Genomic DNA, 25764 nt, shown 5'->3' on the forward strand with positions numbered 1-25764 from the left:
TCGCAGCGTACGGGAAGGGGTTCGTGGAGGCGTCGATGAGCACTTGGGGGCTATTCGAGCGGAACAAGATGGAAGAGCTGGTCGACTCGGACATCACCTCCGCCGTCTGCTTTTTGACTGGGGTGACCAGCGGCGCCCTCTCCCTCATCTTCGCCGCGTCGTGGACCTTCACCTCCCACAAGCACTACACGGCCACCGTCTCCCTCCTCGCCTTCTTCGTCGGCTATCTCATGGTCAGTTCTTCTCTCTCTCTCTCTCTCCGTCCCGCTTCGCTCGCTCCAGAGGGACTCACCCAAATCCCTTTCCCGCAGACGCGGATCGGCATGGCGCTGCCGCACGCGTGCGTGGCGTGCTACTACGTCTGCTACGCCGAGAACCCGACGTCGCGCCTGTTCGACTCCACCATCCCGGAGCGGCTGAACCAGATCGACCGCGAGGGCAACGTAGCCACGCCTCGGTTCCCCCGGCGCCCCCCTACCGCCTGACGCCCGCCGCCGCACAATGGCCGCTCCTGCAGACGAGCCGCCGCGCGGTCGAAGGATGGTTTGGCCCGGCGATGCGACGAGTCAAGCGCCGCCCGCGCCCACCACGACGGCGATGGAAGGAGTACGCACGACAAGTGTTTGCGTATTTGTCTCAATAAAAAAGACACGAGAGCTGTACTGCGAGGTGGAAGGGGCGGAGTCGTCGTCGTCGTCGACGTAACTCGTAAGCCTTCGGATTTAATTGGTGGGGCAGGTCTCATTGGATCGATCTGATTGGCGTTTTTTTCTCGTTGACTGATTAATCTGCCGCCATCTTCGGTAGGGAATATTCCGGGAAATGTTTAAGTTTTGTCCTATTAATAAATAAATTTAAAATACAATTTATACATATTTAAAGATTAATTTTTAGAATATTTGTTCATATTAAATTTCGAACTCTGAAAAAAATTCAAACTCTTGGATGTATATTTATCAAAAACGTATTAATCTCGAATTGATTTAGTTAAGATTGCAAAGAATTATTAAATTTGTGAAATTTCAATTGGAGCTATCGTTTTTCCTGAATTGATTTAGTGAAATTGTTAGGAATTTCAATTGGAAGTATAATTGTTATGAGTTTATTACTTTTTGTTTAATAGATACCTAGAAAATTAAATAGGTTAAACAAGTCCGACAAATTAATTGGGTGTGACAAACTAAGCAAATCAAAATTATTAGAACTAAACAAAAGTATAAAAAAAAAAGGTACCCCTTAATTATAAAATCATAAAAAATAAAAAATAATAAAAGGAGGCTCTAATATATTTTTACTATTAAAAATAAAATTATCTTAATTAAAATTATTTTTATAGCAGTTCAAGACTATGCTGTCTGGAAACTTGGAGACGGGAAACGAGAATGCGGAAACTGAAACGGGAAACGACAATAATTGAAGTTTTCAGTTTTTGGAAACGTCGAAGACCTACAGTGTCGAAGACCTAAAGTTAAATAGCTTTAACTTTAATTTAGGAGGGGTTAATTAAATAAACCTAATGTGGATAGAGTTTGATCAATTAAATCATAATTCATTTAGGATTAGGAGGTTTAGTGGATTTAATTAGTTAGTAGATGAGGTTTCTTAGATTAATAGTTTAAACCCAAACCCATTAGAAACCGCTAAGAAAGATTATAAAAGAAGCTACAGTGCCCTACCGGTTTCCCAATCGCGATTTTCGTTTTCTTTTACTGTTCTTCGTTGCGCCGCAGTCCCTTTTGTCTCTGCTTCTCGCCGTCGACGCCTACCGGAGGGGCTGCCAACGCGAAGCCGAACCCCACCTTCACCTCTTCTCCTCTCTCTCATCTTCTGCCGCCTTGCCATCGCGCTCAGCCGCAGATCGAAGCCACCACCGCGTGCCCCCTGCTGCTGCCGGGAGAAGGAGCCACGCGTCTCCTTCCCTCACGAACCCAGGAAGCGACGTCCCCTCTTCTCTTCTTTTTTCCCATTCCTCACCTTTCCTCCACCACACGGCCCCGACGCCGTGTCTGCTCTCTCACCAAGCCCCGACGCCGCTACAGCCTCGATTGGCCGTTTCTGGTAAGTTTCTAGGGATGGAAACAACGTTTCAGAAGCGGGGACGGCAATCTAAACGTTGTTTTCAGACAGCCTAGGTTCAAGGATTGTAAACGAGTCAAGCTTTATGATATTTAAATTTGTTTGATAAGATATAATTAAATCATTGAAATGATTATTCAAACTGACTAAATTTTTTTTATACGAACTTAAATTTGATTTGAACTTAATTCGTTTAGATGTTATTGAACTCTCTAATCAAACTTATTTGAAGAGTTTACAGTTTAAAACTTTTTGATTGGTTATTAAACTTAATGATACAAGTTCATTTGCTCATTTTGAATGATCACATACTCTAAAAAGAAGTAAATCATGAGAGCTTTTTACCCTAACACCGGGCCCTTTTACATGGGAGAGGTTAGACACCTAATAAGACATTTTGTACCGATTGAGAATCGACTCTAAGACTCATTGGGGTAAACAACCATACAAGTACCAACTGTATCAATATGTGAAAGCTATTTATTTATTATATTGATGATAGTTTTATTAATAAATATAATTCAAGAATAATTCACCATCAGGAATATTATCGAATTGAATACATATTTTTTTTTAATTTATCTATTTAATTTAATAAATTATGCAAATTTATTAACAAATATAAATAAATTTTTATCAAATCATTTCAATAGTAAAGTCTGCAATTCATCACCCCAGCGACCCCATATAGTCGATCCCACGATCATACATGAAGAGGTAAATCAAAAAACTACAGTTGACCATGATAGAGGAGAACATTATTTCGGCTTCGCCGAGATATACTACACTGATCATGAACAACTGGCTGGTAGAAAAGAAAATTCACTGTTCTATCTGATCATCAGATAGCTGAAACAGGCAAAAAATTGAATCACCTTTCTTTTTCATTTCCCTTCTTCTCCTTCTCATTCACTCCTCCTTTTCACCGCCACAGCTCACGGGCGATTAAAGCTGCAGCCAGCGAGCACTGTGCATGCAGTCCTCGTACCCACTTGCCCTGCACGCATTGCTGGACTCCGCCTGCACTGCCCTCACCTCAGCTCAGTGCTCAGCTAATTACAAGCCCGTGGTTTGGCCATCGACGGATAAGGAAGTTCATCTCCCGTGTCACTGGCAGCTAGCTCAACAGGAGTTCTTCATCTGTCGATCGAACGATCCAGACACCAAAAGAAAAAACAGAAAGGGAAAAATAAACAAACAAAACAGGTCAGGTCGATCGACGATCCTCAGGGGAGGTGGGGGATGAACTAATGGTCGTCAGTGGTGTAGGGGAGGCGGAGTGGGCGTGCTGGGGAGAAAGGCGAGGAAGGCGAGGAGGAGCACCATGGCCACAGGGAGCAGGAGAAGGAAGGGAGGCGGCGGAGGCAGGGGAGGCACCACCAGCGGCAGCACCAACAGCAGCAGAGCCGCCATGGACAGCAGCACTACCATTGCACTTCCACTCACCATCAAAGCAAACGTACGTACGTGCGCGCTTATCTCCTCTCCTCACCTCCTTTCCTGCTAGAAAATCAACGGCGCCGGCGTGCAAGCTGAGAATCAACGTTTCGTCTACCGGGCTCATTGCACATGCATTGCGTCTCCGATCCGTATTTATAATGGTTTTTTTTTAACCGGACCGGTTCAATTGGTTCAAATGGCCAAATTGGTTCTTTTAGGGTCACGGCTAACGGCTCACGATAAAGACGGATCGAATCCATTAATAATTATTGATCACTTGCTCAAAGTGAATAGGAGATGATGATATATGTATAGATTGGATGAGGAGACTCCGAGAAAAGTCATATGTCGTTGGCCAAGAGAGGAGGGGATGTGAGCATCGCCCGCCATCTTCCATTAGAGACTAAAAAGGAATTAGACTCCTAGAGGATGAAGGATAGTTAGAGAGGATATTAGACTACATGCGACATAGAGGCATTGGTATGACATGAAAGACAATGTCCGATCGATATTTGATCTCTCATGTTCATGTGGAAAATGAGTACTCAACTACCGCACATATGATGGATGATATGTAAAGAGAATGATGGTACTCATGTGAGCACACACATATACACCAAACCTCATCGCCCTATTCAAATACGACACTTTGTTAGACATGACATGAACAAAGACTCTTTGTCACTATATGGTTGTACATTCTTTTGATAATATATATTTATTTTTTCATAATGTTTTTTAAAAATATATTAATTATTTTTTTATAATCTAGATATTCAATTTTTACAATCTAACTAATCCTGTAGATGACAAGTCCAGTCTTACGAAAATTTTCCATCAACTATCAAAGTAAATCTAAAAATGCTCATGGCTTCGTGTCCAACAGCCAACGTTTTAGATTTTTCATCCCACTGAAAAAAGATATCATATAATGCACCATAGCTAAAATTCAAATCATGAATGCTTGAATAAACCAGTGAACATCTTACCGTTGCACCACTTTATCTGGGGAGTTTAATTGTTTTCTTCTTCTGTTTGCTTCTGTGGATGTAGTTGAATTAATCAAAAGGAATATTATGGCCACCATCAGACTCTTCTCGGTGACAGGCCAGAGGTTCAATGCACCCAACCAAGCATCCCCCCAGTTTTTTTGCAAGTCTGAACATCCAGTTCAAAAATCCATCAACTCCAAGTCCAAACACACCTGCACTTCCCATGCACGTCCCAAGTGGCAATTCTTTCCCTTTCTTTTGATTCTCCGAGGAGTTCTTTACAAGAAGGGCCACTGGCTTTAGTTTGGATTTACTCTCCTTGCCTTTGTTCTTTAGATGAGGATTCAATGAACCAAAGTATGGGGCTTTGGTGCCTTGCTTAGGTGTTGGTAGGGTAGGGTAGGGTTTTGTTTGTCCTACAATGTAGCTGGTCTGATGGACAGGTAATAGCCTCAGGCCTCAGGCCATAGGCCATGGTCCTCACTCCTCAGGCTATGGTTATAAAAGTGAATGTGATGGGATTAAATAAATAATATATAATCTAAGGAAATATAATATAGTGAGTGACCTTGTTCAGTTCATTGCACTATTTAATAGTGGATTTGGTTCAACTGTAAATTAACTATGAATTATATTCTGATGAAATAATTATTATAAATATATAAAAATGATTATTTGTTAGTTTATTGGAACTTTAGCTATTTTTTATTGTAAGAGGAATATATAAGCCTGACAATCTAAATATGTTGGCCGATCCAAATGAATAATTCAATGGAGATAGTCTTGATAAGTCCATTGAGTCTGACAGTTCGAGCACAGCACTTTCATCAAACCAAATTCAGTTGGATGGCAATCACGCTAGGGTTGCATGTGAATGTGATCCAACTCAAATTGGGTCGTCTGATAGAGGTTGGATCATGCCGTGGTCTACGGGTCGAGCCAGTAGAGATAGATGGTTTGTCCATAAATAATGCCAGACATGGTTCAGTAACAAGTCATGCTGGGCGTGGCACAGACCCACCCAGACTCAACATGACCCACGTGCTAAACTCCGTCGATATTTAAAGACATTTAAGGCTGCGTAAAAAAAAAAGGTAAAAAAGAAAGAGAAATATTAATCATTGAAATAATTTATGTTAATCAAAAGGAACAAAAAAAGGGTTGGAGCACTTTTGGCCTGCAAAATGGCCAGGCATATAACTTAGCACAAGTTATATGCCAACTTGTTCAAATGAAACCCCCAGCAAACGCAGTATAAATATGGCAAAGGAGATTATTAAATATCAACTTCAGCATCGAAGGCATTCATTTGATCAACAAGAACAGAATGCTTATTCCATAAAACAATAAATATCACAAATTGTGAGACCTTATTCCATAAAACAATAAATACCTCAAATTGTGAGACCTCCATCTGCCTCAATATTATGTTGTTTTGCAGAAGAATCGCCAAAAGCACAACTAGAGGGTCTGAGATCTGTAGATATCTTGGCCTGTGGTTGGAGGAATGATTGGACTCAATCTTATGGAGAATGAGTATGGAACAGGAGGCACTAGGTACTCGTCGTGGACACAAGGGGTCCAACTATCATCGCCACCTAGACCCATGTGTTTGTGGTCGAGGTGCACCTGCAATCCGAAAAGGGGCATGATTTCACAACAGCCATCTCCCCAGTGGGTGCGAACAGTTTGTAGTAACTCTTTGCACCCACAAGTGAAATTCACGAGGTAATTGTAATCGGAACACAACATTTTACCCAAGGATTTTGTACATAAAAAACAAATGGAGTAAACATTTAAACAAGATAGCAGTGACTTTTTGGTTTAATTGCTGTTCAGATAAATGCTTACCAGTTTGGTGGATGTGGATAATACCGAAGCTGTATAGAATAATTTGCCAAGTTAAGACCAAGAAATCACTAAAAAATTGGAGAAATTTTGCAACGACCTAGAAATAAATCACAAGGTATATGATCCAGCAATTCCTCTTAATTGTTTTTCACTAGTTCAAGTATGTGATCAATTTTAGAATATGAAAGGCAACTATAACAGGTTTCTTATTGTATCAACCAGATGAATAAGTTAGCTGGTGTTCCAGAAACTGCATATTTAGAGCAACTTTACTGGCTGTAGATTTTCATGCAAGATGTAAAACAAGAGCATGCAATGTAATTCTCATGCATATGCACATATGTGGGAGCAATACCTCAACATAGTCCTTTTCGACTAGGTAGTGGTTGTGAGTTGCTCTCTCAAGCTCTGCAGTTCCATAGAAACTTGCACTCATTTGCATAGGTGGCGAGGTACCATAACCAGAAGCATAGAGACCAACTCCACTGCTATTTTGAAAGGCTACCCATCTTACATCTGCGCGTCCAGAAGATTCTACAGGAAAGATGTAAGGAACATGCAAATCTTGGACACTACTTTCGTATATGCCAACATGAGCAGCTTCTTTTCGATCAGGATAGCACTCAAATGGTCCTTTACCATACCAGGAGACATGATCTAGTGATTTCTCTAAATGAAAGACAACTCCAACTCGTGGAAGAGGTGGAAGATCATTTTTAGGATTTACCCTGTAATCAACAATGATATCACCAGTGCTGTGGATGTAATAATTAACTTCAACTTTGCATAGAATATGTAAAGGCTCCTCGGACTCCTGGATAGAGCTTTTGGATTTCAGCAGGATTTCTTGATCCTTTGGAACACCTATAAATACAGTTTTGACATGCACCATATCACTTGTCAATTCCTTCACAGAACATTCATCTGTATGGAATGTGAGACGATCCAGTAAGGCGGCCTTCCATTTGGAGAGATAACTGTTGGGACCTCCTCCCTTATCGTTGTCAGTAGGTGCTCTCCATAGGCAGGGAAGTAACCCTTGATTAATCAATGAACACTCTCCAACCTGTTGTCAATCAAGAGCTTAAACAATCTATTATTAATTTAAAATATTCTCTCTACAAGTACAACAAATGACTTGTGGGTTTTCCTCATTAATCACTTTCCCTTGGTAACCAGATTGAACCTTTGTTGACAAACCAAAAATAAGCAAAGAAATATTACTAGTTTTATAACCTAAATTAATGTAAACAATACCCTTGACACATGAAATAATAGTTAATATTGCTAAGTTGATTGAATGATGATCAATATACTACAAAGTACAATTTTTTGGCTCATAAATGCTTTCAGACGTTCACAAAAATAGGGCCAACTAAAGTTGAAGTCTATTGAGATGTTATGGAATAATCTCAAAAAAATTTCTAAATGATATGGTAGGACAAACGTTACACTCTAAAATTCAAAAAGACTTTAAAAATGTAAACAGATATTATTTAGAATTATTAGAACTATATTAGGATTTCTTCAAGTCAATAACAATTCATTTACCTAACGCTATAGCTCATAACTCTCCAAGTGAAATTAAACAAATGTGTAAAAGAGTTTATACCAATTCAACCCTAGCTTACATTGGGGTTAGAATCTGGTGTTGGTGGATGTTCAAGTTTCTGGAGTTCTGTATTTATTAATATATTCTTCCTACTCTGAGTTTAATAGTGAAGTCATATCATCTACGGTTTGGCCCATGAATTTATTTGGACATGACTTTGGCTTTTGATCCTATATATTAAAATAGTTGTTCACGCAGAAATTGAGTGCGAGATGCAATGCCATGAACTGTAGACTGCAGTCATGCATACCTCTATTGGGCAGCCACTGGGTATCACTTTGATGGAGTGAGGTAATCTAATTGATATTTGCCCATGAGTGTTCATAGTTTTATTGATATAGCATGATTGTCAGAGAACACGTTTACCATTATGGTCTTGTACTTGTGTGTGTGTGCGTGTGTTTTGAGGGGGTGTTTAATTTTCATCTGTAGGATTGTAATTTTATTGATCATGGCTTATTGGTTGCATAGAAATCACTGTTGTAGTTCTCCTATTGAGATGCTAATAATGACGTGTCGATATATGCCTCTGTTGGGCCTTATCCATACGCATGCACACATTTTTGTCGCCTTCATAACTAGAAACTTTGTATTTACTGCTTTGTGTGTGTGTGTGTGTGTGTGTGTGTGAAGCATCTAATCTCTAACACTTGCCAAACCGATATATCACAAATCAGGGGTATAATACCAGAAATTTGCAGATGTATTAGGGGGGAAAATTCCTACTAAAAAACTTTGAGTTTCAAAAGCACCACAAGATGCAAACCTTAACTTTGATGCACAAAACTTATGATTGGAATGTAAATATAAGCACCCCTCAAGAAATTACCTTCCAACTCTCAATTGTTCCAGTCTGGGTGTTAAGTTTGATTTGCCAGGAATTCTGTTTCTCAATTGCTATGATGTTGCCAACATTTTTGGATATCAAATTGGAATCTGAAATCAATCTTACAACCTGCAAACAAGAATCACAGGTCATGCAAAGGATCAATGGCATGATATTGATAAGAATAGAGGTTTGCTGAAGACGTACATGAGGAATGGAATCATCTTTAGCAGATAAAATTAATTGAGTAGAAGCTAGGATGTGGCAATCTTTTGCCCACCGGGTTGAATGTCTAAGCTTTCCAATAATCGTCAAAAATACTTCTCTAGCTGAGCATGCTTTCCAAACAGAATACCATGGTGCTGATTCATGTTCAATGCTGTAACTCTCTTGGGCTGGTATTACTGGAAGATTAAGTGTTCCACAACCTAGGTTGCATCCGTCTCCATGAAGATGCCAACTGAACTCTATTTCTTGTGTTGTGTTGAAGTACTGAGAATTGGTTATCTAGAAAAACATAGATATAAGATATCAAAATGCTGTTCATTCAGATACACAATGAAATTTTGAAGAATCAAGGACGTACCTCAACTTTGGTTTCAGCTAAAACAATTTTTATTGGCTGATAAAGATACTTAACTTCTGAAAATAACCACAATAACAACAGATAAGGATTTTTTTTTTTAAAAGAAGATGAAAGCAAACTAAGATGACAATAAAATCAACATCCATTCACATTAAGGGGATGGATATTGATATATATAATTACTACCATGCATTGAAGGGTGGGGAGTTCGATCAGGCCACACGATTCCATTCAGACAGAAGTTTAAGTCATTGGGGCTATCTCCAAAGTCACCTCCATAAGCCCAGTGTTTACATCCATCAACATCAACTTTCAGTAAAGCCTAAAGGCAGGCAATCAACTATGAGCATCCACCAAACCAGTTTATTAAAACTAGAACAACTGATGAATTTGATTAATGGTGTATCTTTGCAGGCCATTTATAGCAAACAACAAACAGCAACTAACAATAGTATAGGTGCCAGTTTTTTGTCAAACCGGTAAGGACAACTACTGCTGGTGCCTCAAACCATGCTAATAAGAATTGTAAAAGCTTAAGATATTACCAACGGAAATGGCAAAAGATGTTTTACTCACTAGCATTGATAGTGATACACAGTGAACTGCAGAAGTTAAAACATCTTGTAAGATCTGTTACTGGAAGTCTGGGACAACCTTGCACCTTTCATTGGATTTGTTGAACAATTGTACTACTTTGATGATCTTCAGTTGAGATACACAACTTTGATATTTATGACTTTATTCTTTATTATGTATACATATGAGTGTCGGCCGTTGTTCTCATTATGCGCACATGCAAGATACTCAAATGCATAATAAAAAATAAGGGACAACTCCCTCATCCTGTGCATGATAAAGAATAAGGGTTGATGTTCGTTAAGTGTGCATAACATAAAAAAACTTAGCTTACCAGGTCCTCAATAGACCCAGATTAGCAACCTATTCTGGGCAAAGGGTCCAATGGCCCAAAAGGCATTTCCCACCCTAAATGTTATTTTTTCCCTTTGGTCCAACCCAAAAGCTTCAATTCACCCTCCCTAAAGTAACAGGACACCATGGCACTTGTTGAAAACAACAACAACAGGTTTCCCCACTCAAGTGTTATATGTTTTACGTGCCACAACTTAGTTGTTATACCTGACACTCAAATTTGGAATTGTTCCTCTATACGCTCACTTTGGAATAGTCTTTTAGAGGGGTTGTTGGGTTTTTGACTTGGTCCAAAGTCCTCTTATTTAGCAGCTACCTATGATAACAACAGTTCACCATCTTAGAACTGAAAATTCCCTTTAGGAGTCACTCTACTATCCAAGGGTACTCACAACCACAAAGAGGAAAATGCTCAAATCCCCTTCGTAGACACTGCCTTGTGCTAATGACCCTAGATTAGAGAAGAAAAAAAAGCCTTAGTTTTAGTCTTCCCTTGTAGAGCCTTAGGTGGCCATCAAGGATCCCCTAGACTTCCAACTAGACACAGAGGGTGAGATTGTCAATCCTTTACCTACAACAAGAGTGCAGAGATCCAAGTCACAGCCCTAAGACTCCACAAACTTCTCCTTGCTTGATGTGCCGGCCACCAAAAGGAGAGGAGAGGAATTTCTTGAGGGGAGATGGCCAGGAAGGAAGATGAACAACCAAACTCTCAGAAAGAAAGGGTGTTGGTTGGTCAAGAGGAGACAAAGAAGAAGATGAGAAATCCTTTCTTTTCCTTTGGGTTGCACACGTTACAAAAAACAAAAACAAAAGAAGAAGAAGAAGAAGAAGAAGAGAGGTTTTCAACCCCTTCATTCCCAGTTTTTCAAGTGAAACCAAATAAATCAACTTCTCTCTCATTTATACAAACATGGTTAGACTTGAATGCAACATAACCACGTAACAGACTCCAGTTCAAAATATCAAGCTTAATCCTTTTTCAACTAAAACACACCCCGATAAAATTGATTCAGAATTTTACTAACCCATTTTCAACTAAAGCATCCCCCACCACTAAAATAGAATCTGACTAATACCACAGCCATAATTCACCAATTTTCTTTAAATCACAGTGCTAACCCTCTCGATTTAAAGCTCCCAAAAAATCATTTCTTAATCAAATTACAAGTCTTTAAATTAGCAAAAAAAATTGGGGATATTACCCATCTTGCCATCAAAATTTGCATTCTTTTTGTTTTAGTTTTAATAACTGAATGTAGTAGCAACAGATATGCTGTGGTGAGTAAAATAGATTAGGAATAATTATTCCTTGGAATAAAGCAAGGAATTGGCAGGAAGGATGATTAGGGAATAATAATTCAGTGGGATTCGTAGTTCTGTTAATTTTTGTAACCACACATATTCCATGGGAATTTACAAGGAATAGAATAGCTATTCTAATAAACTAAATGCATCATTCTTCTCTCATCTCTTACTAGGAGATCAACAATTAAAGCATGTGTTATGTTAGCATCATTAATATTCAACCCCAAAGTCATACTAGGTTAATAACAAAACTATAACTTTGCAAGACCAACATACAAAAAACAAATAGAGATGAAAATATAGCGAATTAGCATGATTAATGGAAAATGTTCAGTTATGACAGGTTCAGAATCATAATAGAATAAATTTAATTTATAGAAGAGCAACAAGAGTGACCAAAGTATCAGCATGCAGCATAAAGGGATCAGAGTAGAGAGAACTTAAAAAAACAAAATAAAATAAAAAATAAACAAGAAAAAACAAAAAACTGCTGAAAGCATCTCAATTTCAATTAACCTGGTCAACCCAATCCCATATGAAACCACCTTGAAGTCCAAATGTTCCATTAATAGCCTCCCAGTATTTGTGAATATTTCCATTACTATTTCCCATAGCATGCGAGTACCTGACAGACAAAAGCTTCAGAAAAAAATAATAACAAATAAAGTGGCAAAGAAATAACGCACTAAAACATTGTGATAGTAAAAGAGACTGTAAACAAGCATACTCGCAAAGAATCAAGGGCCGACTTTCACTTTGGTCTTTAGCAATTTTCAAAATGTCCCATACACGCATGTACATGGGGCAAATGATATCTGTTGATGAAGTCCTAGAACCACCACCTTCATAATGCAAGAGTCTTGATGAATCCTTCTCCCTAATCCAGCCTAGAATATAATTTCGCATATATAGTCAAGCTTATGGAGAAATGATGGATACAAGCCTAACACTACAATAATTCCTCTGCAATTCATTTACCTGCCATGGCACGATGATTAGGGCCATATCCAGCTTCATTTCCCAGAGACCATGATATGATGCATGTGTGGTTTTTGTCCCTCTCCACCATACCAATTACACGATCTAACATAGAACTTGCCCATCTAGATTCTTGTGTTGGATGCTTAAAATTACTAGACAAATCAAATCCATGTGTTTCGATATTTGCTTCATCGATCATGTAAACCCCAAAAAGGTCACACAGCTCATACCACCTGGGATGTTGAGGGTAATGACTATTTCTCACAGCATTGATATTATTTTGTTTCATCAAAACCAGATCCTTGAAAAAAGAAGATGGAATTGTAGTCAGGTAAAAAGGCGTACTTTACCTAAGCTACAATAGTCTTTGTTGAGGTACAACTCCATGAAAACAAATAAATAAACTGAAAAACAAACACCTTGATCATGCATGCTTCCAGATTTGCCTTTCCAGTACGTGGATGATGCTCGTGTCTATTCACACCTTGAATAACCACAGGTCGGCCATTAACAAGCAATTGTTTTGGAGCTTGAGATATTTGCCTTATGCCTACTTGACATGATTCACAGTCAAGTATGTTCCCAGAAGAATCTTTGAGCACAAGAACAAGAGTATACAAATTTGGCTGTTTATCAAATGAGAAAATGCCATTTAGGGTCTAGGACAGACACATTTGTTTGGTATTAATTAGAAATTTAAATGTGTCTTATTTACCTTATTAGTTGTAATATATTATTCAGCTTTGTTTAAAAGTAGAGGAAGCTATAAATTTGACATGTTTCAAAAGACAATATTCCATCATCATACCAATACTATAGTTGAGAAGCTCTAAATGGATATGCATCATACATTAATTCTCCAATCATCTATAAGAAGCAAAGTTTCAAAAAGTATATGCAAGTGGTATGTGAAAACCTATTGCATAGCACATATATATAGATGGAGGCATATACAGTCAATATTAAATATTGAAAATATTTATATTGATAAAAATGACTAGTTTACATATCAACACATAAAATTAAACTTCACATAGAAGTGAAAAACACATGCAACATAAAGATCAATAGTAATCAACAGTGTATGAGTATCCTGCATGTAATTAATATCTAGTGCTCACACCTAGCAACCATATGTAGTCAATATTAAACTAGACTATATATAGTCAACCTTACTTAGTGGGATAAAGATTTAGTTGTTGTTGTATTAAAAATATTAACAAAAATTACATTAATAAAGACTTCAAACATACATGCAGTTAATAAGTATATTTAATCAAAGTATACATCATATTGGGAAAAAATATATATGTTGATCATACAATGCAGAACACAAATATATCAATCAGTATTTGTAAATAGATCCCGTAAGATAGGGATGACAATGAGGCAGAAGAGGTTCAATTCCTATCCCACTCCATATGGGAAACAGGGTAGGTAAGAGAAATTCTTCACCATCCCTACCCCTTCTAGAAAGTAAATTATGTATAATGAATTCTAGAAAGTAAATTATGTATCCAAATTGCATCAAGACTTTAGAAAATATAACAAATAATTAACTTGTCCAATGTTTCTGCATTCCTGTCTTTTAGAAACCTCAAAGAGAACGACATTTTCAGCACATCTGCACACTGGGCTAATTCTACCAATGACAATTAATTGTTATACAACTCTGTTTGCTTCATACAAAACTAACTGACATTGTTGTGTTTGTTTGATAGCAAAGACTGGTTAACAGCCATAAATATTTCGAAGACAAAAGGTTACATAGAGAGGCATTTTCGTGAGTCAAGAAGCTATTCTTGATCAATGTATTTCAAATTAAAACTTGAACTATCACTATTTGATTTCTTAATAACCTTGGTTATCCTATTTAACATAAATATTTAAATAAATATATAAATATCAAAACCATGACTGACAAATTTAAATCAATACATAGATATTAAATATACATAACTAGTAAAATATATGCCCAGATTAGCCCAACATAGGCTATGCTTAGCCAAATTAAACGAGAAGAAATAAGTAAAAAGCCAAAATTTTAGAATATTTAAATTAAAATTTTTAATAAAGACAACATAAAACGGTTATAGAGTTAACCCATGTGTTAGGTCGTGTTTGGTCCATGTATTGTTGTACTTAATATGCAGCAAACACAAGAAATCATTTTTAAATCAATATGCACAATTTAATTTCTAGAAAATGGGTTCCTTCCAAAGCAAACTATTTTTACATAGCTTCACTTTGGGCTCATGAAGATTGCAAATAATTGATAAAGCCAATTAAATGTTTAGCTAAGCTAACCAGTAAATATGCTAAATGTATTGCAAGGGAAACACAATGATTGAGTAGTAAAATGAAAGATCATAGATTGTCATGTTCTGCATCAAAATAAATTGCTTGCTTTTATGAATGTTGAGATGTCTTACATGCTCACTCGACCAAAGCCTTGGTTTATCTAATTTACCCTCAAGCAAATAGAAATGGGACCCAAGAGTTCCAGTTGGTGGTGGTCTCAGATTCAAATGCAAAACATCATACGAACTTAGATCCAATTTTTCATTATCTTTTCCAGTGGTAGACCATCCAGAATTGTCATACAATGTTGCTTCCATGGTTATGTTGGGAAGACTAACATTTTCGCAGTTCTTCCACAGATCAAGTTTTACTTCAACCTGAACAAGTCATAGATAGTGAGTCCAAGCCAACAAATCCACACCTCAGTAAAATGCTTCGCAATGGTAAATTTCAGCATCTAGAGAATACAACTGAAGCAGAATATAAGCAACTAAATGTAGTCCAAACAAAAAGAATCTAGATTAGCTGAGGATTTTCAGAATAAGATCTAAGAAATTGTGAGTCAATAGTGGTTCGATCATCAATGGTAAAAGCAATGAACATATGAAAAGCATATGTTGAAGAAGTTTGTGTGTGCAAGGTCAATAATACACCTTTTCAAGGCCTTCAAAAATTCTCTGTTTTTTTAGCAACAAGTTCTAGCTCAAGATTTCATTTCAAAAAGCCTGAAATGATATCCTACAATGATCTTCAAAAGATTTAGACATGATTAAACTTAATTTAACCACTGACAAAATGATGGGGAAATTTTCCCAGATTAACAATCACTGAAACTTGAGCAATTTATAAAAATTACTGCTTGTCAGAAACTTGATATAAGCAATAATATCTATACACACACATGAGGTATAAGTTCTAGTGCCCTAGTAACTGCAATGCCAACAGAAATTTAGTTCAATCCATGCATTCCAATTTATTATAGTGTTCTGCATGTTGCCCTCCTGCAGATCCATGCCTCTTTCATTCCAAGTTTCACAGTTGGTCTTGTATTCTTAGATCTCTTGCCTTCACTTCTCTCTAGTGTCTGCTCACTCTCATTTCATTGTGCTCATTCTGCTCTCAGAGAAATTAATAATTCTTGCAAGGTAAACTATTTTAAATTAATTTCATTATGAATCTTATTCTTAACTAGTGTAAGAAGTAAGCTTAGATAGTTTTCAAGTACGATATGAAATAGGGTTTCCAATCAAAACTACAATTTAGAGGTGGGTTAGTAGTTTTAAATAACGTGCTTTCAAATAATTTAGCAATATAGCTCAGAGTCTGAATGTAGGGCATAGGAATCACTTCACACTGAAAATCTCCATAAATGATTTTTTAAAAATCACCTTGATGAGGTTTTACAGTTTGAAATTTTCTTTTATTCACAAAAAAATATGTTGTAATGGTTGCTTTAGGAGTTCAAAGGAGTAATCTTAGCAAACATATATTAAGGTGATTTGTGCAATCAAAGGTTCATAAAAAAACACCTTATGGTTATTTTCCTGTAGATAATAAAATTTGGTGGGCACTTCCCATCCAATTGCCTCAAAAAAAAATTGAACTATAAGATTTGTTTAGTTTCATGTAACAAATTATAGGAAAACCAAAATTTGAAGGGAATGATGGATAACAAGACCTGACATTAAGAAGTCAAGGATCTAAATGAATAATGAATTTACTTTGTTTTAGTTGATAGATCAAGTTTTTCCTTTATGTATAACAATTCTTCATCTGAAGGCAAAGAGTATGTTGGCTATTATACAAATTGAGAAAGAAAAAAAAGGAGAAGATAAGAAAGCATATTCCTTGTGTTATCTTAGAACTGTACCAATTATTTGGGTAGGCTACATCTGTTGAAATTCACATCATAATAATACTTAAGTGACCTAAATGGCTAAATCAAGGTTAAAAATTTTGGTTCAGAGCAATTTCAATTGCTGGCTCGAATGATACATAATGATATCAACATACAATACATGAGATTCCAGAAGTACCTCTCGATTTTAACTGCATCCCAAGGAAGTTATTTATATTCTTCTCTCCTTATTGAATTACACAACCAAGAAGACTTCTATGAAATTAAGAAAATTACACAAAGAACAGGAGCTCTAGATGTGATTTCAAAAAACATAACAGCAATGGTGGAATGCATAATGGATTATATTCACATGAACTATTAATAAAACACAAAATACCCTACAATTCCTTTTATGCAACTGAACCACTAAGTTTGGATAACTGTTTTGAACATTTAATCTGTAATTTACCTGAAGATCAGCTGTGAGAAAATTTTGGTCCAGAGTTGACTTGAAAAAGTAATCTGTAATAAATACCTGCACAAGTACAAGGTTGCAATCATCATATCAAATAAAGATGTCAAATTGCCAACAATGAGGAATGACGTTGCATATAAAAATAAACTGTCAAAAAGACTTCAATTCCTACTTTACATATAAGTTGAGAAATGGACCAATAAAATGAGAAGAGAATACATCTCTTGACAAACATGATGGAAAGTAAAAGAATGGCTGTTTGATAATTTAGAATAAAGTTCTTAAATTTCTGTATTTTAAGTGTGTTAATTTTTGGAGAAATATTATACATAATCCTAGTAGCCCCTACTACCTATATTATATAATATGTATATATATATATATATATACACACACACACACACACACATATTATTGATGAAAAATTACACTAACATCCCCATATTATACACAATACATGTTATGCTCATAAACCTCCTCCTCGAGATGATTCAGATGTATTATAGAAACCAAGCTTATATAGATATATTGTAACTGTAAACCATCTTAACGATTTGGTTAGCAAATTCGCTACCAATTAATCATTAGAGCTAGAAAAGGAGGTGAAGATCTCCATAAATTGTATCTTCTCTCTTTAAAATGGTAATTTTTGTCCTATTATGAAATATTGTGTTCTAAGTTACATACATTGCATTTTGAATATCACAGTACAATTTCATTAGCTTTGTAGGAACATATCTCGATTATCGCTTGTTTAACCCAAATGAGCTTGTACATTGCTAAGGTCATGGCCTGGTACTCTGTCCCTATTTGACATAAGCTTTAAGGATTGAAGACAAGGATAACCAAGGCATCTATGGATCTGGAGAGGAAGAGTGCAACCAAAAATGGCAATGACGTAGGCACATCCAACTCATGACTCACACCAACATTAATCACTTTGCTTGTCTATGAATTTTAAATAGAAACAGAGGTGGCATTAAATGAGATAGAGCAGTTTAAAGATTTATTAATAGATCAAGCTTAAGGAAACTATGATAACATTTTTAAGATTTACTATACAGAGATTTTCTGATTGCTCTGTAGATAGTTAGAGGTATGTAATGATGAAGGCTTGACTTCATCAAAGGACTATGATATCCGCACTTATGAATCCCTAATAGGTGAATTTCATAATCACAAAGCAATGTCATACACCAGATCAATAAGTCAACAACTTGGGGGGCATACTGAGGTGCACAATTTTTTGCACCAACAAAAAATTTTCTGCCAACTGATGGCTTGATTTTCCAAAGTTTATGTCTTCATTCATTCAAATTTGATCCAATCTAAACTTAAATTTGAATACCATATATTTTTACCCTTTCCAACTGGATCAGGTATTTTTGTTTGGACCAGAAAATTTTCTGATTAAATCAATAACAGACATCCAAGAATTCAGGCATGAAACCTGGTTATGAACCATGCTATTGACTAACTAATGATATATATGCGGTGCAAGGATGTTGGCACGCTGAACTAGTCCTATAGCCCTAGTATGTGGATATGAACGAAATTCCAACATGGATTAACAAAGACTTCTATGCGTGCAGAAAAATTGAGATAAACCAAACCTGGGGCTTTGATAGAAGAAGTACATCCCGGTGAATACCAGACAACCACCAATGATCTTGATCTTCCAAATATGAACCATCGCTCCATCTCATGACTTGAACAGAGAGAACATTGTCCTTGTCCGAATCAAAAGGGTAGCAGTGATCAGTAATTTCAAACTCAGCTGGAAGTCTGCTATCCTGGCTGCATCAGCACATTTGGGACATGGCATATCAATTTTAATATTAAACAACATTTTGATTGTGTTCCCCATTTTATAGTAATTAAGTTATTTGAGTAATTGGGTTATCAGTATTGTGGGTTTAATCCCACAATGGATATTCCAGTTCCAGAGTATGGTGTAGAGTCTATGCACACACAAATATATACACACATAATGTAATGACTCATTTAACAACAATAATACAATATTTCATCTTTCTCAACTTTGTCTCACAACATGCTGTCTTAAAGCTAGTTTTCTTTTGCCACTTTTCTCTTTTCATAAACACACTCGCCAATGGGGACATGAGGGAGGGATTGGTGGTGGTTCTTAAATTTTAAATTTTATCCCTTAAATATTTTAAAAATTACTCTAACAATTTTTTTGAGAGCACCATTGCCACTCACTGTTGCTTTTCCCCAACAATAGTATGCTGCCGATCTATTAGGAACACCTCCACACCCTACTGATGCCAAAAACCCTTCCTTGACAAGTTTCTCTCACCACAAGCATTATGTGGATTGTGGAATCCCTCTCCCACTGGTCAAGCTTCCTTTGTTACCCTCATGACAAGAAGACTAATGCAGTGGTATATGGTAAACACCATGTTCTCAATAACTCTCTTCAAGGTACACCTCTTCCAAGTTTCTCCCTTTGCATCCTCTTCACCAGTTCCCACAACAGCCACTAAGGAGTGCCACAACATTAAGAGAATGATCCTGATCTCAAAGTTCTCACCTCACTTTTACCTCGCCTACATGTTAACACAAGGCAGCTTTAGCACTAACTCTAGTTATCCTCACCTTGTTTGCTGCCTGCCTTGGCATTCAACTCCTTCCCCTCCATCAGATCTAATCCCCTTAACCTCCATAATGTTTGTAGTTCAACCTCCACACCACAACATCCACAAGCACACACAACCCGTTAAAAGCTACAAATTCTCCTTCTTGTGATCTCCCATCGACAATTTTATCCGACTCTTAGTGGCACTATCTTGCACTATTCAGAATAACCAGATTTTGAAAAAATATGGAAGCTATGTGGAAGATTTGCATGCTCTCCTTTTTGTTGCTAGTAGCCCATTAAATATCCACCCAAGCAGAAGCAAGATACTCCATTACAATTCAGACCAAAGCCGCAACACTCCTACACTCTGCTGGTATATCTACTCCAGATGTTTAGCCCTTGGCTTAAATGAATTTGCTTAGACTATGTTGTCAAGCCAATAAAACAACAGAATATTAGACCATGTTTGATGTTTGCTATTTTCCAAAGAGAAAAAAAAATATGACCAGGGAAACTTACTTTGATGAATCCATGAGCAACAATGATCAAAATTCAATTATACAAAGTCTGGCAAACAAGAATCATAAATTAATTATCAGATGACTAGCACAATCTACAGTGATTGGATTTTATATGAAAATGCAAAAAAAAAAGGGGGGGGGGGGGGAGGGGAGAGGGAGAGAGAGAGAGAGAGAATCCTTGAGCAATGCATGAAAAAAGGAGCAATAATATAACAGGATTAATAATGAGAAACTCTAAGAAGACACACCTATACCCAATAAGAACACCATTCACCCAAGCAAAAAAGGCAGAATCAACAGCCTCAAAATGCAGCAGTATTCTCCGACCTGACAAATATAAAAACAAAGTGGGATAACTAAATGCCTAGTGGAGAAATTGTACATCAAAACAGCCTCTACTGGATAATCAATATTAAACAATAAAATTAAAGAACACAAGAAGGTGAGAGATGCTAATCTGTACAAATATAACAAGTTCATCTCCTATCCTCCGATTTGATTTTTCAAGCTCACAAGTGGTGCAATGATCAAGAATTCCCTTCTCTTCCAAAAGATGAACTGCTGCTAATTAATTACTTAGTAACTTGCTAGTATCATTCCCACAAACACATGTTAATTATTCATCTTACTTTACTGCCTTGGTTGGACCATTACGACCCTGTTGTACTTATTGTTGATAACACGTCATATATAACTATGTGTAATACCGTATCATATCACTTTTCTCTTCTTATTATATCTTCTTTTGATGCATTAGTTCATCACGAGATTATGAATTACATTTACAAATGCACATACTCAATCCACATCATCACCTATCGCCTTGGTTGGACCACTACAATCCAGTTGTACTTCAATGTTAATAACACAAATGCCATAAATAGCTTGGTGATATAGTGTGTCCTATCTCTTGTTTCTTTTTCTTCTTGTTTTATCTTCTTTTGCAATATCTTACAAGAATATGAATCTAATAGAAAACTAGTGGTCAAGAAAATGATGGATAATTCAGATAAATTACATGCACCGATGCATCCCTTGAAATTTGGGGATATTCCATAATGCTCTCTCACTCAAATTTTAAATTCAAAGCATCAGTAAGTCCCTCTATCAATCCCATAATGACAAAAGAAATGTAAAAAGAAACAACCGAACTCCAATGGGTAGATGTAATTCATTTTCTGCCAAATAATAAAAAGAAAAGTAAAAAAGAGAAACATAAATCTAAAGAATCAGCAACAACTAATGAAACAGTAAATAAGCCAAACAAACATACCTTTCCATTCTTTCGGAATACGGAAACTTTTACGATAACATCCAGTTGGGTTATCTGAAGGAACATATGGAGGATTCATGGGGAAAGGGTAAACAACATTTGTATAAATGGGACAATCAAAACCATGCATCTGCCAGTTTGATGGAACTGCTCAACAGTGGCAATTGTGTTAGAGCTGGTACTTACACAGTAGCACATTAGAAAGACACAGGGAGAGAGGGGCATGCACATAAAATCATGCTAAAAATATTAACCACGAGGAAAAGTCACAGAGAGTCTAGTATTTCCACAAAATTAAAGTTAAACTTATGCCATTCATTAAAGCATGATCTGTATTGTGAAGAAAGCACAAACATATCTAGTATACTTAACTAGTTGAGCTTTTCCTTGTATTAATGTTAAAATAATATCATAGATTGATCATTTAAGATCAGAATATCTAACATAAATAAACAGTAAGAGTATGATATTTATCTTTCAGAGCCATGTTAACAATGACGGAAACTCTTCTTCTGAGAGCTTCAGCTTCCTCAATAAGTATAAGATGATAATGTCCAACGTCTCCTCAAATACAACACCATTGATTTTATGAGGCACAAAGATCAAGGAAAGTTAACAGGAGTTTTGATTCAATTTTTTTTTCTCTATTAGCAGTTTAGCACCTATCTGCACATCAAAGTATATCACATGGAATGAAGACAGAAGACAGATGCAGCAAAGGAAAAAAACAAAAGAATATATTTCAGTAAATCACATGAAATGAAGACAGTTGCAACTAGGAAATAACAGACATGTTGAAATAGCTCAGAACTAGAAACAGTTAAACTTGCCTGGCAGTGTTACCCAGTCTGAATCATCAAAAGTAATATCATAGAAGCTCACAGGAACACTTTCGGGAGAAGTAGCCAAGAAGAACTTCCAGTGCCCACTTAAAGATTTCACAAAAGGTAATCCTTTGACCCAAAAAGCAGCACTCTCCAAAGCACCAAAAACAGCATCATCATGCCAAAGAGCCAAGTTTGCATTTAGAAAATCTACTTTGCTTCGTTCATACCAATATCTAAGAGAGCCTGCATTAGTTGAAAACGAAGCTATGTGGTTAACTACATAACAATGCAATTGCATTGGCTTAAGTTATTGAATATAGAAGAATAGAAGGAATACACGTATGAATAAGCAAAAATAACTTTTTTCTCTACCTCTAAGTTGCCATGACCAGGAAGTAAGATAAATGAGCAAAGACCAAGATCAGCAGTTACACATCTTCAATTAAACAACATAGAGTAATAATTCATTTAAAGTGAATATAAAAGCAGGCACACAGTGAAAAATAGAAGAAGAAAAAAACGAAAAAGAGACAATACTGCTGCATGAGATTCCTTCCAATTATTTATACAGCGTCTAGGAACAGTCAATGCCTGAAGCCTTAGCATTGTAAGGAGTCGCTAATAAACTCCTGATCGCAGAAGAAATCATTGTACAGGATGAAGCAATCTCCAAAGGCTTGGTTTAGAAAATTTAGCTTTGTCTTCTTCAAGTTGAAATTACCAAAAGCATGTCAGGTCACTCATTATTTCATCTCATATATGTTAAAAAAGTGTATCCTTATTGTCTATGTAGACAATATCATTATCACAAGTATGCTTTCATTGGTATCACACAGCTGAGGTACCTCCGTCAGGATTTCCAAAACATGAAAATAATCAGATCATAACATGATACTAGGTTAAAATAATAGAGTAACTATATCCAATGAAAAGACATCACGCCCAACATATATATCAGATCATAACATGATAAACCTCATGCGAGACCAGACTATAAATTCTAACATTGAAAACTGAGCTTAAACTTTAAACCTTCATAAAAGCATTACAACCCTTAGAAATATATCAAAATGTTGTTACCTTCAACTGTATCATGTGAGTGAAGAGGAACATGTGCATCACGTTTTCTCCACTTAATAAATGATGGATCTTCCCAGATTCTATAAGAATAGTTATTGGGAGAAAGCAATCCAACTGGAGAAATGCTTGCCATGCTATCAGAAGCTTTTCCCTTTTGTGCAACAAAACTTCTGTAGACGACAGGATTTTACAACATCTGGCCAAAGGAATTCTGTAGACAACAGTATTTTTACATCATATGTTAAAAATAAATTTTAAGCAACAACAGTAACATGTCAGGTACATGCCAAAAGTTTTAGTTCAAGCAAATATTAGTTGTCAGTTACCGTTTGATCATAGAGGTGACATAAACAATGGTAATAATACCTAGATTTTAACAATTAACAGGATCAAATGAGAGAATGAAAATAGACAAAAGAAAAATCGAAAGATGTTTAGAAAGTTATAATGATGATTTCAGTTGTCACAACAAACAAAAGAAAAATAAATAGAAATGATATTTTGTAATCATAAAATGTTTCCGTAGCTCTCTAAAGCATCATTACATCAATTACCAGATTATAACTTGATCATTACTTGTTAGCTGGACTTATGCCAACATGACAAAATATCCTCAATCACATGGGATTTGAACAGAATCAAAGGAACAAATCGCTCAACATCCCCACACTGTGTGGATCTTCAACCTGATTTCATGAGGGGCTATAGTTTTTCCTCTACGAAAGCATACTACAGCACCTTAGGTGTATGCAGAGCCAGATAGAAACAAAATACCTTATAGAGATGTTTTTTTTTCTCAAGGAGATTATGAGATGAGATTATACTCATTCTCTTCATTGGCATCAAAAGAGAAGTCTAGGGAGGATTAGGAGACTTTTGTATGGCACAATTAGGGGCGTGTCCATGTTTCTCTATTGTTTCGAAATCCGACTTGAGGATTGAATTGGTTATCCCTCCAGATCATGAATTTTTCAAATAAAATTTTAATTTATTCCATTGGAAGTCTTCAATTATTCAACGGGATCAAAGTGGCTTTGAACTTACCTGGATGAACTATATGAACAGGTCAATTTAATTTCAAACATTTGGTTTCTCAATACTTTTACTTGCATATCATATAGATTTGGATTCTCTTTGTGAAGTAGGGTCAAAATAAATTGTTATATCACTGCTGCTATTTCTCTTAATCTATTTGTGTTTTTCTGAATCTTGTTGTCAGTAAAATCACACACAGGGTATTAGTTACCACTATGGCGAAGATTTTGTCGCATGGCTCCACAGTGAGAGTGGTATTAGCATTCTATCTACATCAATTTCCATTTACAGAGTCTGGTTTGATATGGAGGATTCAAGCAAATAGCTTATTGAACCCATGGTAGTTTTTTTGGGTAGTCAATCAACAGGTGGTGGTAGAACGACCATGATCCCAATCCAAAATTATCTTATTCCATCTCCATCTGTGAACTCGACTGATTAAGATCTTAGGACGTCATTATGTCACTCTCAAAAGCATCGGCCAGATAAACTTACAAACATAGAAAAAACGATATCTATTATTCAGGTCAAATTTGGTAGTATGGAAATATAGTACCTACAGCTCATTCATATTCAACCAAAACAATCAGAGCTTGATTAGAACTTACTTATAAGTGGAAAATTTGACCAAATAACATCTCGATCTAAAGAAAATATGCATATCGCTATCCAAGTTTGGATGAAATATATCTAGTAGACGCAAAAGCTTCAAAACACAAGTGAATATCCATACAGACTATAAAACTCAAAACAACAACACAATGGGGCATGATCCGCATGGATCACCATGGAGTTGGGAGAATAACCAAATATACTAAGCCTTGCAAGATAACATCGTAATAGGCATGAAAGAGTTGTCGGTCGGTGACTTGTGAAGGGAAAACTATGAGAAGATGAAGGATAGGACAAGCTGGCCGTCCGAGAGGGGATCAGTTAAGACGCGTAGGCGGCAGATGGAGGAGCTGAAGGGGAGAACTCACCGGCGATCGCCCGATGCGACAGTGCCGCTCGCCACTCCGCAAGACGGAGGAACTCGGAAAGGGCCGGAGGGGCTGACAGATCTCTCCTATCTTATTATTTATGCCAATGGACCACGACAAAAAACATATGGATATTTTTTATTATTATTAGTCATTTTTAATTAAAATTATTATATGAACCGTCCATTTTATTCCCGTCTTTCACATCTCATAAATTTTACCTTATAT

General features: G+C 36.6%; 2 protein-coding genes across 3 annotated transcripts in view; one reads left to right on the top strand and one right to left on the bottom strand.

The window, feature by feature from the left end:
- LOC141811528 (uncharacterized) overlaps positions 1-595 on the top strand; it is a 6007-nt gene extending 5412 nt beyond the window's left edge. Inside the window, exon 4 of the mRNA XM_074699555.1 lies at positions 312-595. Coding sequence (XP_074555656.1) covers positions 312-485 — 174 coding nt within the window. The 3' untranslated portion in view covers positions 486-595. The remainder of the gene's footprint in view (positions 1-311) is intronic.
- Positions 596-5767: 5172 nt separating this feature from the next.
- LOC141848510 (uncharacterized) lies at positions 5768-25600 on the bottom strand. 2 transcript variants are annotated; one of them, XM_074736544.1, is made up of 18 exons: positions 25537-25600; positions 23522-23732; positions 22445-22684; positions 21615-21761; positions 20590-20668; positions 18832-19015; positions 17213-17278; positions 15035-15280; positions 13022-13228; positions 12600-12903; positions 12349-12508; positions 12138-12246; positions 9570-9705; positions 9384-9439; positions 9005-9304; positions 8801-8926; positions 6715-7425; positions 5768-6137 (listed from the first exon to the last, which is right to left on the bottom strand). In XM_074736544.1, exons 2-18 carry the CDS (start codon positions 23652-23654, stop codon positions 5970-5972), a joined length of 3372 nt encoding a protein of 1123 aa, XP_074592645.1. In that variant the 5' UTR covers positions 23655-23732; positions 25537-25600; the 3' UTR covers positions 5768-5969. The 2 variants fall into 2 exon arrangements, with proteins under 2 accessions (XP_074592645.1, XP_074592646.1); XM_074736545.1 differs by having other exon boundaries at positions 23522-23717; positions 25537-25584.
- Positions 25601-25764: the final 164 nt, after the last annotated feature.

This window comes from Curcuma longa, chromosome 17 (genome assembly GCF_044706935.1).
Source record: "Curcuma longa cultivar G26 ecotype Majalengka, Jawa Barat chromosome 17, ITB_CL_G26_1.1, whole genome shotgun sequence".
NCBI classification, from domain to species: domain Eukaryota; kingdom Viridiplantae; phylum Streptophyta; class Magnoliopsida; order Zingiberales; family Zingiberaceae; genus Curcuma; species Curcuma longa.